At 38.5% G+C, this 18,236-nt stretch overlaps 1 protein-coding gene across 1 annotated transcript in view; it reads left to right on the forward strand.

The window, feature by feature from the left end:
- The window catches only part of fap (fibroblast activation protein, alpha), an 89,960-nt gene that overhangs the window by 66,311 nt on the left and 5,413 nt on the right, over positions 1–18,236 (forward strand). The window contains exons 18-24 of the mRNA XM_067987375.1: positions 619–717; positions 3,588–3,657; positions 4,841–5,035; positions 5,229–5,283; positions 7,664–7,763; positions 16,596–16,660; positions 17,956–18,028. Coding sequence (XP_067843476.1) covers positions 619–717; positions 3,588–3,657; positions 4,841–5,035; positions 5,229–5,283; positions 7,664–7,763; positions 16,596–16,660; positions 17,956–18,028 — 657 coding nt within the window. The remainder of the gene's footprint in view (positions 1–618; positions 718–3,587; positions 3,658–4,840; positions 5,036–5,228; positions 5,284–7,663; positions 7,764–16,595; positions 16,661–17,955; positions 18,029–18,236) is intronic.

Consider the following 18,236-nt stretch of genomic DNA (forward strand, 5'->3'; position numbering starts at 1 on the left):
GTCAACCCCAGTCCATCACCGGCATCTCCACATCAAGAAACAAATAGAAAGTGTAGTTACCAAGCAAAGTAACATTTCAGATTACTAAATAAAATCATAGTATTACCACTCAGATATCCTTATTTTTTAAATGGTGACTTGTTTAAATTACTATCACTCTCCTGTTGCTGTCTATATTTTATGTGCCACATTATCCCTTATTATAATGTTTTCAGTGAAGATAGGTTTCTGGTAGTCAAGGTCAGTTCACTCTGAAAACCTGAACATGTTAGTTAACCAGTGGAAAAGTTCACATTACAATACACACTGTGACATCATAGAACAGCCATTAATGCTCAGAAAGAGGGCATCCTGCTTTTCTCAGGCTATATTATTCCTAATTCCTGTTCCAATCTTCTGCCATGTGATGTAAAAATATTGTTTTATTACACAACCACAAAATCTTTAATGCATCATTTTTGATAAACTAGATTATTATTTACTATTATTAAAAATAAGATTTTCTGAAAACTGTAGATCCAGCTGTGTTATTTTAGCCGGTAAATAAATCCTGATTGATGGTAAGATGAATGTCATTTTAGATGTTTGAGGAACTAAAAACATAATATTTATTTCAAGAGGTAACAATTCTTGAAGACAACAAAAAATTGGAAGAAGAAATTCAGAATATTCAGATGCCAACAAAAACTCTCAAGCCTTTAGAACTAGATGGCACAAGTAAGTTAAACCAGTTCAATTATTGTACAAAAAAGACTGATGTATTTTTAACTCCTGATGTTAGTGATATGATGATTCACTAACTAAAACATCGTCATCCTGATGGCAGTAATTGTCACTAGCGGTGTGAGCAGAGGATACAACGAAGCCAATCAATGTGGTAATCTTAACTAATGGACTGCCATTAGGTTATAATAGTTAAGATTGCCAAGCTAACAAATTTGGTAAGTTTTCAGCTCATGCTCTGAGATGCTGAAAATTCCACCACTACTATTTCAACGATAAAACTATTTAAACATGAGGAATGACTTTTTCCCTTCTCCACCCACGCATTTTTCTCCCTTCAGTTCCAAGATCTCGCCACAAGTGTAAATGTTGCAAAACTTGCAACTGAACTTAGAAGAATTGCACTGGAATTATTCCAAGAGTCAACATCTGTGAGAGAGGTGCTTCCTGTAGAAATTATAGATTAAAAGGCAAAATTAAATAATTAACATTATGTTGAATAACAGGTTGGATGGACCAGTAGGTCTTTTCTTGTCCATCATTTCTCATATGTTCGTAAATTCATTTTCTCACATATGGAATCTACTGATTCCCTGTTTAAACTGTAGCTGGGGATTTAGATTGATTTTGAATATACAGTTATTTCAAATTAAAACGTACCATCAAAAAATAAATGTACGCTAGATATTCTGACAACTGTTTGAAGCACTCTCAATTACTAGTCTATCTATCACATTTAGTTTCTACACTCTTAACATCATAAAGCTTAAGTTGGTCTTAAAGTACATTATGGAGCAAAGTAAAATGACTTTTCTCTGCAGCTAGCTATCCAAAATCTGACCTGAGAGACTGGACATTTCAGGGTTGATTCCTGTCCTGCGCGCTCAGTGGGGAACAGTGCTTACAGGAAGCATATTGTTATAAATTGTGCCTCTAATGAGAAACAGGAAATTTCACACAGTGATGGTTTTATGTAAACAAGCTCCAGGTGTAATATTAAACACAGCATTTGATGCCTCCTGCATCTCTCCAAGGAAAGAGTACAACAACAAACCTTGTCCATGGTTCATGTTTGTGTGGCTGTGCATCTCCTTAGTAGATTAGAATGTTAATTTCTTTACCATGTATCTCTTATGTACCCATATTTATTGGACATATATCACAGACATATCGGGCACAATTTGCTGACAAAATAATGGCGCGTTTAATGTGTACGCCATTATTAATGTGTAAATCGTGTAGCAACCTCTGGAAAGGAAGAGATATCCTGTGAATTGCGAATCACCACGAGTTGCTGGACAATTTGCGCCGCTCTGCCATTAGCCTCATGAAAATGGCAGCTCGTCCTCAACCTCTCTGTGAGTTTCAAGAAATTGTTATCAGCTCGCAATTCCAGCAACTTGCAGCACAAAAGTTTTTTGAGCTGAAGGGTGAGGGAAAAAGTCTAACTAATGGGGCACGCCGCATGATGCCCCACTCTAACAAATTCTGGGCCACCCTATGCAATGGAGCCCACCTAAATGAATAATGTATTTCCCATCAACACTCATTTGCATATCTGGGCTATTGCAATGGATGATATTCCCATTTTCAACACTCAGATAACCTAGACTCAACTGGGGAGATGGGTATTCGAATAGACCTGGACTCAATCAGGGAGCAAAGCACTTGGGTGGACCAGGAGCAGGACAGGACTCAACTGGGGAAACTCACTGTTTAGGCTATTAATTTGTTTAAACAGGCAATTTAACTCATTCAGAAGTTATTGAGTGTCATAAGAAAATAATTTTTATCGTACTATCTTATTCATTCAAGCAGTCTAGTTTTTAATGTGGTATTTATTAAGTATATGTCTCTATAGTAGCTTTATACTATTTGTTTAGGAAGCATACTTATCTAAAATGTTGGACAATAGAATATCAGCTCCTCTGCCAACACTGTTCTTAAATATCAATCCTTCTGTTAAGATGGGTTTATAGTTTGTCCACTTTACAACCCACATGTCCATTAGATAGCACAGAGGCATACTTGATGTGAGAAAATGTCAGCTTTTTCCTGTTTGGAAACCATTCCCATTTGGTGACAATGAGAGACAACACAGGTTTAGGGATTTAAGGAAAGTCCATGTGATTTGAGGGAGAAGTTTTCTTTTCCATAGTAGATGAGGGATATTTCAAACTAGGTCCCTTCTCATTTAGAGCCAACCCAATGTTCTCTCCACAACAGCTGCCTAATTAGCATTAACTTCTTGTCTTTTTCCTCCTAATTCCAGTTTCCCCTTTGAACTGAGGCACCATCTGTGTAGGATATTGAGGAGTATTACATCACCTACCAAGTTTCCTTAAGCTCTTTAAGTGGACAATTACCCACATTAGTATCCAACACAGAAGCTTCACTTTACTAACCAAATACTAAGAGGTTGTAAAAAGCTACATATTTCTTACTTTATTCATTTGATGTCACAATTATTAGGATTATCCCTCAGTATCACAGTGCACTTCCAAAAGTAAATCTAATCTAAGGGTAAACTGTAGCAAACAGTGAAAGTGGTAAAATGGTATTTATTCTTGACTCACCAATAAAGACAGCTTGATAGGAAACTATCGCACACACTTCTGAAATTTTCTATTTGAAAATTGGTTAATGTTTAATATGTAGGTTGAGAGCACTGATAAGCACTACAAATAAATGGCCTAAGTGTACGTATGGGGAAGTGACTTACCCATCATAAATATTTGCTTAAAGCCAGATAAGTAAAAAATAAAAAGTGGCAATATTTTATCTTTGTCAAATTGCAATACCAATTGTGTTCAATGTTAAAGACAATTGCGTTAAGTGGTATTCATTTAATTTTTTTTTTCCAGAATATTGGTATCAGATGATATTACCACCGCATTTTGATAAATCAAAAAAGTATCCTCTGCTCATCGATGTGTAAGTGAAATTCCAAAGTCTACTTTTCCCTAAAATAAAATGAACCTCATGATAGCAATGATATCTGCAATGGCATATTCCTCCCTTCCCACTTTTCTTCATGTCTTATTTCAATTTACAAAAATAATTTTATCAGCAGAACGTGGCATTGAACGTCTAGATTCGTAGTATGTTGAAGCTCTGAGATTCCTTGTAGCAGCAATTTAAGTAAATCTTCAAATTGCTTCTGGCTTAATTACACAATACACAATTGAGTTCTGACTCTATGGCCTTGATTTTAACTTCCCCCACTAGGCGGAAACCAGGCAGGGGGCAGTTAAAATGGAGCAGGGGGCTAACCCACTGCTTTACCGCCCCGATCTGGCTGACTGCAATTTTAAATTGCAGGTGGCAAGGACACCCACCCCAACTCGACGGGATCCTCCTTAAATATACAGATCAGGCTCCAATTATGTCATCAGGGCCCAATTTGTTATTTTAACCTGAGAGCTGAGTGGAGGAATAGTGATGGCTTCCACACCAAGCTAACCCGGCTGGGAACAGCAGCTAGAGCCAGGCCCAGTAAGGTAAGTTTTTAAAACTTTATTTGCTTCCTTGTGGGCCAGGAGGAGCCGGAGTGCTCCTCCAGGCCCCACAAAGAAGCCTTGGGCCTCTCCTACCCCACTGACTTACTGGCTGTTTTAGTCAGCAAGCGACATGCTAATGAGGTCCGACCGTTAAAATCAGCTGAGCTTGTCTACCCACTGGCGCTTTGGGACATTTTCAGCATTATAGGTGCAATACAAATGCAAATTGTTGTTATAATAGTGAATGTAGTCGAGCTCTAACTTCATCTAGTTTGTCCTGCAATATCACTAGATACATGTACCAGTTTACTGAATTTATGGGGTACAATTACACAAAACTTAGCAATTTAAAGGCTTTGAAGCCTTGAAAAAAATGAAAAATCTTAGTCAACAAACAAATCCACCTGATTTTCATGTAAGACTAATAATAAAACCAGGGGAAACTTTTCCATTCATAAACTTAGACATGTTGCTTGAAAAAAATTTGATGGTGGGAAAAATATTTAGATTTATAGGAATAATTGAAGATTGCTGGTCAGTTTCAGAAGATTTAATAACACACTCCTATACAACTACAGCATTCATTCAGTATTTTGTTGCTGTGAAATTTCTTTCAGGTATGGAGGGCCATGCAGTCAGAAAGCTGATGACCGCTTCTCAATTGGCTGGGCAACTTATCTTGCCAGCACAGAGGGGATTATTGTTGCCAGTTTTGATGGAAGGGGAAGCGGTTATCAAGGTGACAAAATAATGCATGCATTATATCGAAGACTGGGCACTTATGAAGTGGAGGATCAAATCAGAGCAACAAGGTGCACAATCACTCAGAGTTAACAATAATATATTGCACATTACTTTTCTTTTTATTACTGTAAATTATTACAAGCATTCCCCAATTATAAAATATTTAAAATTTTGACTTTGAAGAAAGTATTGTAATTTGCTTTGAACAATTTATTAGCTTCTATGCTCAATAAAACTGATCAATATTTTGCTTCTTTGTAGAAAATTCATAGAAATGGGATTCATTGATGAAACAAGAATAGCAATCTGGGGATGGGTAAGTTGTCAAGTTATTTGTGTGAAAATATGATTTTATTATTGGTGTTTTGTAGACTAACATTAGTTTTGTATTACACTACTGAAAAAAAAATTATAACACGCATCTTTGAAACAATATTAATTCAGCAGGACACTTGGTTAGTCAAGAGGCATGTGCCAAACAAAAAAAGCATTTTATTTCTCACCCTTTCATTTGTGAGCCTAGAAAAGGAATAATAGCAGACTATTCAACTATAGAGGGCAACACAGCTATGTCCAATCCTGTCTTCCCTTGACCTTCCTATATGCATAATCTTGTGAGAGTTTCTGGACAGTAATCAAAAAAGGGAACCCTGGCTGGTTTTCCCCCCTAGAGGTTACCTACCACTTTAGTATACCTACCATTTCTCAGCAAAATCAGTTAATTTAGCACTGAAAAGGGATCAATCCTGTAACCTTCCTGGACTGCATAATCCCCAAACCACGCTGAGTATTGTAGTTAGTAGCGGAGCCATTGACACTAACTGGGTGAAATATCTTTTATCTTTCATTTTTATTACAGGCTAAAAAAGTTATCTATTAGTAAATCAGATAGCTTGGAGCTTAGCTGTGGTACTGTACATGCTTGCTCTTCTATTTCTTTTATCATTTTTAGTTCTGGCTGTGAGGAAAATACTTTAATATAGGATACTGCAATTATACCAAAGAACCACATTAATTCAAGAGCCAGTGTTTTTTTTGATGAGTGAGATGCCCACACAGTACATTAAATTTCCCTAGGCTTCAATTGTGGCATAGAGCCTCACCAGGCGCAAGTTGGGAAATTAGTCCTCTGACCTCTTGCTTTCTAATAGCACCACTCCAGGTAATTTTGTTGTTCAAAAATAGGTCTCATTGAAGGCCTGCAAATTCCTCCTCCTTTACATACCCAAGTTATTCAAATGTGGTCTCATGCCAAATTTCTCAAGTTCGGGCAAGGCTCTGCCCACAGTATTTGCTCATCCAAACAAAATAGCCATTTCTTGGGGAAACAAGTTGGCCTGCTCAGGAGTTTTTCTTAAAACTAGGTTGTTGTTGAATTTGCATTGACGATTTCAGTGAAATTTTTGGTTCCTGAGCATTTCCGTGTTACTGCATTTTAAATCTTGAGTAGTTCAGTTAGCCTCAATTTTGGGGGCTTTTTGCTGCAGCCTGCATTTTTCCATGAGACGCCTACCTACAGTCTTGGCCATTACTGCAGTTATACAAAGTGCAGCTAAGCAATGTGGGAAGATGGGAATCTCTTTGGGTATTCCAATCATGCTGCTTGACCTGGTTGAGGAGGACGCGTTCATGACAGCATGCCATCTTCAGGTGCATAGGTTTAAGGACTATATAAATTCTCAGCAATAGCCCAGGACCTAAGAATACAGACGAAACCAGTCAGAAATGGGGATGTCAGAGGGGACCTGTCTCCAGTGCCGCTGCACCACACGAACAGTTGCCAAAGAGTTGTACCATTTGCTGTAGGAGAGCCTGCGGACAGCATTTGGATGGTTCTTAGCATAGAAGGGAAGGTTACTGCAAATGAAACTTTCACTTACCGATCCTTTGAATTCACCATATCAGATAGCTTGCAGTGCTACATCAAGCAAGTAATAGTATGCTTGCAAACAACAATATCATCATCACATTTCTTGTGGAAAGGATGCATCAGTTAGACAAGGTGCACAACTTTTACTGAGTGGCAGGATTCTCTTAAGTGCAGCATATTGTAGAGGGCACCCATATGGGCATCATGACTTCTCATATCAACCCCATGGCCAACTTTAACAGAAAGGGTTTGGATTCAATTACTGTTCAGGTGAGTATCGAACACAGAAAATCATTATACATGTCAATGCCATTATCCAGAAAGCAGTCATGATGCCCTCATTGTGTGGCAGTCCACAGTGCCTGCATGATTTGAAGGAAAAGAATCACTGGGGGCATGTCTCTTAGGAGACCAGGAATATCTTCTGCATCCAAGGCTGCTGACTACCCACCTCAACCATCAGTGCCTTCAGAAAAAAACTTAGAGTTGCACCAAAATAGAACTTTTGAAATTAAATCACAACATTATTCAAAAATAACTTGGCCCAAAGTCCCAGAAGTCCAACACCTTGACCACTGAAACAAAAGCAGAAAAATTATGGAAATACACAGCAGGTCCATCAGCATCTGTAACAGGAAAAGCTAAGTAAATGTCTTGATTACAGAGCCCCTATCAGTTCTTGAATGCTATTAAGTATATTGCTTGAGAGTTTTGATTATCTCATCTGTCTTGTATTACAATTCTAAGTATTCACTCATTTCATTTACTTACAACCAATTAATATATGGTAACTCAAATGTAACTAACTGCTTTCAATTATCTTTAGTCTTATGGAGGATATGTCACATCTATGGTACTTGGAGCTGGCAGTGAGGTGTTCAGATGTGGAATTGCAGTTGCCCCAGTGTCAAACTGGACATATTATGGTATGTTCTAATAAATGTTTACATGTGTTGTGGGAAAAATTCACCACTCGGAGTCAGACTTAAAGATTCAACATGCAGTTTATTGGACAAAGTACTTTGGGAGAAGAACTGGACACTCCGTGGTGTACGCAGCTACCTTCTCAACTTTAAAATGGTTGTCATGCTTTTTTATACCTTTGAAATACAGATTTTCAGTAGCTTTTACATCATTAATCTTGATTACACACATTAACCAATTAAGCCCGCACAGCAACAACGGACCGTTTACATATTAACCAATCAAATTAAAACAACTGTTATCACCTTAAGACAATATGCCTTTGTTTCACGCAGTCTGGTTCTATAGTTTTATCAGTTCGTTGTGAAATGTCTTTTGTATTCCCAGACTGTAAGCCAGTTTTGGAATGTACAAACTCAACACTTTTAACTGTCTTTCCCACAGTCACAGAATCCATTTTGTTTAGTAGTGTCCATTTTGTTAGTAGTCTATTGGACAAAGTACTTTAATTAGGGTTAGTCTAATCTACACAAAGCACATTTCAGTGTGGTTTTAGGGTAAAGACCACCGCCATGTACCCAATAGTCACTTCATCGTTGCCTTTAACCCAACAGCCCAAATTTTACGCTAACAACATGTAAGCCATAGTAACTTTTATGTACCAAGTAAATATATAGAATTTCAAAATGAATGAAAAATGTGTCTGTATCTGGTGGTTTAGTTTGATCTTTGGTGGTCTAGTGTGACAGTATGCATCTGTTTTCGCTGGTGATATTAGTTGGGTGGTAGGACCTAAAAAAGGAGTTTCCTTCCAATTTCCTCCAGTGGTATAGGTGGGAAAGGAGATTTGGTTGTGTTTTTGGGTAATATGTATACCAACTTAGGAACCTAGCAAAGGCTGATGAACAACTTCAAAAAGCAGACACAGCCCTCCAAAATGAAACAACTCAAGAACAGCCCTGATTGTAAGTCTATGCCATATGAAAGCAAGTAATTACATGAGTTGTAATTTAAGCTGTGGGTATACTCAACATTCCTTCATTTGCTTTAAAGAGGAAAAAAAGTCAAAATACATGAAAGCTTTAAGAGGGAAATATAAATGTTGAAGACACAAAATTGATGGTGCGTTTCTAGGGAGGATCCAAAGATACGCTCCCTTGAAAAAAAATTGAATTTTTTACATTAAAATAAAACATTCTATTCATTTTAAACACTTTTATACTTCACAATTGATACATTTTTAATCTAAAAAAGGAAAAACAGTGACATTTCAATTTTCAACACGCCAGCACTTCCCAAAAGTTACCTCAACGTAACTGTCCCACATCCAAATCCCTCCAACCCTGCCCCAGTTCACAGAGGCACTCTATTCCCTCTTAACCTAGTTCACAGAGATACTGTACCCCATCCAACCCGCCTACCCTTTCATAAAGACACTCTCCTCTTCCACGCCTCCCATTTCATACTGGCACTCCTTTTCCATCTGCAATTTGACCTGGCCCTCCTCTAGTCTCCACCTAATTCAATGTTGCACTTGTCTTCCACTCCTATTCAAGCTGATAGGCTTCTCCCTCTCTCCAGTTCAATCTGGCACATCCCCTCCAACCCTGATTAAAATCATAATCTTCTCCCATCCACCATTCAAGCTGGCACTATTCTCCACCTCCACCCCCTCACCCCCAGTTCAAGCTGACATTCGTTTCTTTCTCCAACCCCATCAATTGAACTTGGTACACTTCTCCCACCCTCAGCTCATGTGGCATTTAATGTCCCCTTCAATTCCAATTGGCACTCTATCCCTGTTCATGATGGTCTTCTTCCACCCTCCCTTTCTCCAGTCCATGCAGGAATTTCCCCCCCCCCTCACTCCCACTCAGTAAACTCTGTCACTCTGCTTCGTCCCTCACTCTCCCAGCTTCTGCCCATTTCCCTCTCTCATTCATTGCCATCCATTCCCACTTCCCTCTTCCCTTCACAGCTATTCTTTCTCCCCCTTCCCTTTCCCATGCCCTCCTCCTTCTTACCTCAGTGCTGCTGTTACCCAAGTCCTGGAGTTAATGGATGCACCTCTGGCCACTGCATACCATAGGGGGAAATTCCGGTTCTCATGAGAATTCCTGCCCACAGTATTCAGTGACCGGAGTCACTTCCATTAGTAGTGGGACAATCCAGGGACCCAATCCATGCTGAATCTTGTCAAAAAATGCTAGTATGCAGACCAGGCCTCCAAATGAAACACTGATGGTGAGCTTGTACATGATAGGCAAAGTTGGGATCACATCTTTGGTTTTGCATTTGAAATTGAAATGGAGTCCAAAAAAACATGAACTTGTATCATTAATCATTTTAGTGGTTTTGTTAATATTTTGTTTCATTAAGATTTATTATCTGGCTTTAGAAATAATCAGATTATTCTCATTAGTAGTCCTGCCACACACAACAGAGTACAACTAGAAAATTCTGAAACCCCAGCCCATGATTTTCTGACCATTGATTTTAATGGTCAGAAAAAAATGGGCTGGAGATACAGAATTTCCCAATATGCAATCCCAACCTACACCAGGAGCACTGTCGCGTGAGCTAGGTCTGAATAAATTATTTGGTAGTCTAAAATCAAAAACGCTGCAATATTGTGGTCATGTTGTCCTTTGATTTTTTTAAAAACTCTTTTTACTGTTTTAAAATTCACCCATAAGGCTGAAATATTATCAGTGATTATATAATCCTATTCGAACTGTTGGATTATTTTGCTCCATGTTTGGAAACAGTACAAAATAGCATTTTCATTTTCCTTTGGACAGTGCTATGTGCTACGTGTCCCATTGTTTCTTCACATTGTGCTCTGTAATGTTCATAATTCTGCTTTTATAGAACATCATTTGGATTACACAAAAAAATTGAGTTTTACAATGAATGCATGAATTTGTAATTATTTTTCTCTTGTGTATAATGAGAAATCAATGTTGTATAAACATAATTTGTAATACTTTGGTATAATACTGCGAGGAATATTCACCAAGACAAATTATATTTCATTTACCAGTCAGTGAAGAAAAGGTGTAAGAATATAAAAGGTGAATCTGCCGTTTCTTACTTCACATTGATAGCGGAATTGAATAAACCATAGGCAGGAGAGCAACAATATTAAGAAATGCCCACAAGACATTTTATCAACCAGTGTGATGAGGCACAATAAATTCTAGAACCCAGGAACAAGCTAACAAATAAGGTCAATGTCTGAATTAACAGTGCAGCTAAATAATATAAGACTAGAAATTACTGTTGGCGATATTATTATATGAACTCTTGTAGTGCTTGAATCAAATTCCTCTCCACTATTTTAATGGAAACACTATTTAAGAAAAATGGGTAATGCCTTTGTTAAAATAGCAGAGAGAGAAATTTGTTTTCATGTTCATTAAGCGTTCATGTGATAACATCACCAACAGTCAATTCCAAACTATGGTTATTAGATGAATGTCTGCACTTCCCGACAGTCAGGAAACAGCACAGTATTAAATATAATCAGAACAGTGTGTGTTGATTACATGCACGTGAACCCAAAACAGAACACTTTACTAAGACTGTACAGCATAGTAAGAAAAAAGCTTTAATTGTGTCCGGTAGACTTACTAATAGAAAATAAAAATCAGCTGAAAGTGATAAAGTTTGGAGCCTGCAGTCACGTCAAAGAAATGGATCGGGGACAGTAAACAACCACTGAAAGGAAGGAACTCAAGTGGAATCAGCTGCAATAGGACAGTACAGTCACCATGAAGGCTATCAATGCTAATCTAAATTCTTGTGATGGAAAATAAAGACAAAAGAGGAAAGATTGCCCACAATTGGAAGGACCAACCAGACAAAACAGAGAGTACAATTCACTGAAAAACTCAATGTTCTTTACAATTCAATCATAAATGGCTGTTTAATAAATGTAAATATAGAGTGTTTCACCCTATCCTGAGCTGACAGACACTTTGAAAAGCAAGAGGATCTCTATCTTATCTTCCTAATAATCTTTCTGTTTAGAACATTAAAAAATGGAGTCAGACAACCCATTTGGTCAGTTGAGCTAAACTATTCAACTGGACCAGAAATTGACAACTTCTTAAAAAAAGATTCCCTGTTCGGAACAAACAGCAATATAGCCTTATCACTCGAAGCATGTTTACAGGTCAACAGCCCTGAATTTCCTCATTGTCTTCAGCAATTATGCTGTAGTTACGCCGTTATTGAGTTGAAAAGATCAAGCATTGGGGTACATTTACGCTGTTAATGCTCTAAACGCAAGTTTCTTCAAACTTAATAGGACAAATCTTACGCCCGTCAAAGCCCCCCAGGGCTCAATTGCATAGCTGTACCGATCAAGTACACAGAAGTTTCCTGGGTTTATGTCACTCCTGCAATTGGTGTAACTTTACACCCAAGAAAATTGGTCCAACAGCTCCCCCTAGCACTTCAGACAAGCGTAACTGAAGAGCTAATGAGCTGAAGAGTGCACCAAAATCACTTACTTTCTAATCCCTTCCTTCCCCTTTTTTAATCACTGACACCAGCTCTTGATTTTGCCAAATCGCTTTCCTCTCTTCCCAGAAAACATTTTTGGGATCCTCGACTTCCGCAACACTTAGATTGACTTTAGACAAGGGATGGCTTTCCCCATGGCGATATCACTCGAAGCCATCATAATGGGAGGAGTTGTAGCAGCTGCGTGTCCAGGCCAGGAGAATCAGGCAGAATGGTTGAGGACGCAGCCCACCATGTACTACCCTTCCTAGTGTGTGTACAGGCCGCAGCGGTCCTACGAGAACCTCCCCGAGGAGCTGTGCATACAACGGCTGTACCTCCCCAAGGATGCCATTGGGCCTCTCTGTCCATTTCATCATGCACATTTGCAAACTTGCTTCACTAGTACAACTGATCTGTCCATACCAATTAAAGAGACAGCAGCTCTCGACTTTTATGGCTTCACATCCTTCCACTGTGCTTCCCTCTTGTACCTAACCATGCCTTCCTATCTCCCATCCTAGGGCTCTCTGAGGGCCTGTAGCCAAGAGGCAATTGGCTGCTCAGGCTGTAAAAATGGATCACGAGACTGACCTCGGCTATGACTCATTGTAGCTGGCTTCTGAGAGGAAGCTGCTGCTGGCTGCATCTCTGCATTATTCTCTCAGTAATTTTGGAGTCCTTTAGACAATCGGTTCTCTGACTGCCAGAAAGGAATTCACTTCTGCTGCAGAGTTATAAGTAACACTGTTTCTTTTGTCAAAGATTTTAAGCTCTAGGAAACTGAACAAACATACAATTATTCATCCTCTTTTTGATTCTGTATTGTCTCATTGAATTCTTTTCCTTGGAGACAATAAGGCTAAAGTCAATTAACTTTCCTTTCCATATCAAAAGAGTTCTTAACTTCCGCTGCTTTTCCCTTGTGCTTAAATTTCAGGCACTTAATAAATTAGATGTATGCTATGATGAGAGGCCTGCTTAGGAGCTGAGGAAAGATGGGCCCTTTCCATGTCAATATTGAGCAGTGAATTTAAACCGTCAGGTAGCAGAAGATTGATCAATTCCACAAGGAACCACTTATTAACTCCCTCCAGGATCCTGACCAGCTGCAACTTACTCCTACTTGCTTGTTTCTCAAAGCTATCTAGCTTTATCTGGCAGTCTGACAATGCTTGTTCAACAAATTGCATTCAGTATTCTAGGCCTGTCAATTGATCCTCAGCATCTTGCTGAGCGTATTAAATTGTGGTTACAACTCACCTTTTGCCTTTTCCAAAATTGTGGATGAATTAGAAGAAAAAGCACACTGAGATCAAGCAGCTGGGGCTCGGTGCTCTTTTCCACACCCAGGATAGCAAATCTTTTAGTTGGTGGGTGGTGATTGGCCAAAATAAAATATTTTCAAAAGAAACAACTAAGTAAGTTCTTATTCTTCTTTCTTTCAGCCATTCATAAAGCTCTAATTAAAAAGGCTAGATGGTTTACTAATTATGGTAAAAAGAGTGTCTCAATCAAACATTATGACACCTATCTACACTTCAGTTGACCCCTCAGAATGTTAGCCAAGCTTTGAAATTTGTATTTACATAACAATCATTCATTATTGATTTTAAGAGAAAAATGCAGTGCAGTACATTACTAGGTCAAGATTTCTACACTTTAATTCTGAAATATTCTCATCTGTCCTCCGATGAAGCATCAAACTAAAGCCCACTTGCCTCTTTCTGTGGTTCAGGTGGATATTAAAGTTCCCTTGACACTTAGAGGGTGAATTTTCTCACCGTTTTCAGTATATTTCCGGTGCATAATCACGGCAGGTAAATTTTTGTTGCAGGAAAATCGAGCAGAAGCCATTACCTCAGGTTTCAATTGCTTCCCCCAAGTTCCCTCGGCTTTTTGGCCTTTCCTGCACCTGCCGAGTCCCAAGTGCCCTCATTTAAATATATGCTAATGAGAGCCAGTGGCACTGGAGCTCTGAATGGCATCAGGTATGGCAAGGATCAGCTGAGACAGGAGAAAGTGAGGAGTTTCTGAGACCGAAGAATTTGACTAGCGACTTTTGCAGAGAATCTTCTTCAATTATGCCTACCCAGAACTGCTTCTCACTGCTTCTGACGGATTGTCAGCCACCTACCCACAATGAGGGTTTCTCAGGAGTAGGTATGGCATTCCCTATGGGCACACCCTTGTATGCCATTATCATGGAGGAGGATATTATAAGATATTAAGGGGAACAGATAGGGTGGATAGAGAGAAACTACTTCCGCTGGATGGGGATTTTAGGAGTAGGGGGCACAGTCTAAAAATTAGAGCCAGACCTTTCAGGAGCGAGATTAGAAAACATTTCTACACACAAAGGGTTGTAGAAGTTTGGAACTCTCTTCCGCAAACGGCAATTGATACTAGCTCAATTGCTAAATTTCAATCTGAGATAGATAGCTTTTTGGCAACCAAAGGTATTAAGGGATATGGGCCAAAGGCAGGTATATGGAGTTAGATCACAGATCAGCCATGATCTTATCAAATGGCAGAGCAGGCACGAGGGGCTGAATGGCCTACTCCTGTTCCTATGTTCCTAGGAGCATCACAGGATGGAGGAGAGTCAGTTTGCATTTATGGAGGATGCAGCCCACGAGATATTATCCCCCACTGCATAGAATATACAGGCAGCACAGGTCAGATGAGGACCTTACTGTGGAGATGTGTATAGGAAGAGTGCATCTCACCAAAGAGGCAATAAGGCAGTTATAAGGCACCTCCTGCATGATGACCTTCAGCCACGCTCATTGCTTGCAATGCTCTCTAGTTATGAAGTGGACCACCTCATTCAAATTTTATAGCACTGGCTCATTTCAGGCAGCCATGGGTGATTTCTGTAATATCAGCTAGGCAGCAGTATGGGCATGCATTCGTCAGGTAAGTGATACACTTTACAGCAGAGCCGACGAATTTATCACTTTTGGCATCAATGCAGGGCAGCTCAAGATAGGGCCATAGAGTTTTACAAGGGTGCTGGCTTTCCCAAGTTTCAGGGTACAATCGATGACAGCCATGTTGCTTTGGGGCTCCCAAAGAAAACCCCTTCAACTTCCTGAACAGGAAGGTTTCTTCTTCTATGCTGGAACCCATGCCCTGCTGCCTTCTTTGGCTGCTTGTTCAAGTGGTTTCTGCATTAGACATTCTTGAGAAATATGAGAAAAAGATTGATGAAGCATGCAATTAAGTTATTTGAAATTCCAGTGAGTGACCTAAGCACTGTTCTTTCCTTACCTGGTTGCCCACCAATCTGCTGCTGAATTGTTCAGCCAGAACTATATTTTTAAAGGCTGCACTCTAATTTTCATGCACTCCGGGAGATTACACCCGGTTTGCATGGGATTTACAACAATGACAACTCCAAAGGGAATACAAATGAGCTAATTCAGGAAACCCTCATGTAAATATCTCTCCTGACCACTAGTGGGCATAAATCTTTTTCCATTGGCAAATCACTGCAAGGAAATTCTTATTGAAGAAAAGCAGGTAATTTTACCAGGGTATTGACCAACATTCTTCCATCGCGCAAAACCACCAAAAACACATTTGCCTACACAATAAGTCACTGCATTTCAAAAAAAAACTTAGGTGACATGCTCAGAGATGTAGTAAGGTGCTATGTAAATGCAAGTCTTTCTTTTGATAAACATATAAAATTGAAATGTCACGAGTTATCTCCTTATGTGGCTCGGTGTCAAATTTTGTTCTATTACGCTCCTGTGAAGCACCTTGGGACATTTTACTACATTGAATACGCTATATTAATGCAAGTTGTTGTTGAGTTAGTTTTCATGTGTATTATTTACTGCAAGATGCTACAATGTGTTAAAATGTACATTGAAGATTAGAAGGTGATCTAACAATACATTATTGTACTGAATAAGAATGAAGTCTGATGCTGAAACTAAAGTTGCAATAGAATGTTCTGTAATAATTTACAGAAAATGACGCTCTGTTTCTGAAATCCATAAAAACATTTTGTTTTAGTGAGTGGCACACTGAAGATATATTTTATCTGATTTTTTTCAAACAGAGAGAGATCCATTAAGTGATGAGTTATATTAGAAATCATCATATATCAGAAAAGTAATGAAGAGCCATTGTAATAAATGGAATAAATGCAGGAGATGCACAATACATAATATACAAATACTCAACATAGAAACTGAATTAGTTTATTTCAAACACTTATCTTAAAATAGAAAATAATTGTTTTCATAGATTTTTTTGAGTATATTTCTTATGGATTCTTTGAATAAAAACTGACTGTGTCTCAAATATTACAGATGCTATATACACTGAGCGTTACATGGGCTACCCTACTGAAAAAGACAACCTTCAGTTCTACAAGGTAAGCCACACTCAACTTAAGATTTCAATCATATTGGGAGTAGTTTTAACCTAACTTGCCAGGCAGGAAACCCATGGGATCGGGTGCAATGCCAGTTTTCCACCCCACCAATATTACTCTCCATTAACTTCAATGGACAGTAAAATCGGGTGGGGTGTAAAACCAGTTTTGCACCTAATCTCGTCAGTTTCCCGACGGGCGGGTTATGTTAAAATTGCCCCCAACATTGTACCTCTTAGAAAGTATGTAATTGCAAATAGGAAATGAAGGGAAAGTAACTCATGAATCCAAAAGAAACATTGATTATATGCTTCCTGACATTATTGGTTGAATTATTTTTTTCAGATACTTTTTGCTACCAAACCAGCAATTTTATTTTCAGTATGTTTTTCTGATACAATACTAAAAAAAATTGTGTTCATGCAATATGTTGGAAATGGAAGTGAATTCATGTGACCGAATGTCATTTTACCTATTCATTAATTCCACTTTACAAAGCAACCAATTGCAAGTAACCTACTACACTTCAGAACACATATGCAGTCCAATTAAAAATATTGTCTTCTTAAAGTGCTTTGATTTGTGTTATGTATATTTGTAATTGATGAAGACTCACAATAAATAAAGATTTGATTAATTCCCCAAAGCTTTTGTCATAAGCAATTAACACATATATCTAAACTTGTGATACTGATGGAGTTATTAATATTACCATCTTTAGTATGTTGGCGTCCATTTTAGTTTTGGGCTTTGCCTTATATAAACAAGAAAATTATGAACAGGAAAATACTAGCTGGTCCATTGAGCCTGTCCCACACTGTCATGGTGCAATTGAGCATAATGATCCCCAAAGCCTACCAGCAGACACGCTGTCACCCGTTGGAGGCAAGAAAATTAGAGAAAAAGCCCTAGTCCAATTCAGGGAAATAAATCTGATAAGTTCCTCTTCAAATCCCGAAGTTGATTAAAACGAATTCCAGGAGACCACAGTGACCGTGAGACACATCGCCCAATACCTCATCTATCTTTTGTGTGCTGTGATATTAGCCACAGTCACAAACTCATCCGGCACCCTTTTGAATACTTATACCAGAATGAACATCTCATGATACCTAGATCTTTTCATTCAGCACTATTTGAATTCTCGCTTAAAATAATTTTAGTTTTACATTTTAAATCAACTGAAATAAAGTCTACTACTGCACAAGTGCATTTTGTAATCTTTTAATATTTTGTGCTTAGTTGTCAGTTTCTAACTGAGGAGATTTCCTGTAATTCTTTTAATTGCTTTCCAGAATTCTACTGTGATGGAAAGAGCTAAAAACTTCAGTTCTGTTGATTACCTCCTCATCCATGGAACAGCAGATGGTGAGCTTGATAGTTTCTGAATCATCCAATAGCTTAAGCAAATCAAAGTTATATTTAAACTGCAGATTGGAAACCAATCTGCAGAGCAAATACTGAGCAAGCAATAATACTTCATTATGAAACATTAGACATCCCACTTAACATCTGAGTAATTTTCTGTATATATTCACAGAATGCACATTTGTACAATTTAATGCATTATAATGCT

The sequence above is a fragment of the Heptranchias perlo genome, chromosome 7, assembly GCF_035084215.1.
Source record: "Heptranchias perlo isolate sHepPer1 chromosome 7, sHepPer1.hap1, whole genome shotgun sequence".
Lineage (NCBI taxonomy): Eukaryota > Metazoa > Chordata > Chondrichthyes > Hexanchiformes > Hexanchidae > Heptranchias > Heptranchias perlo.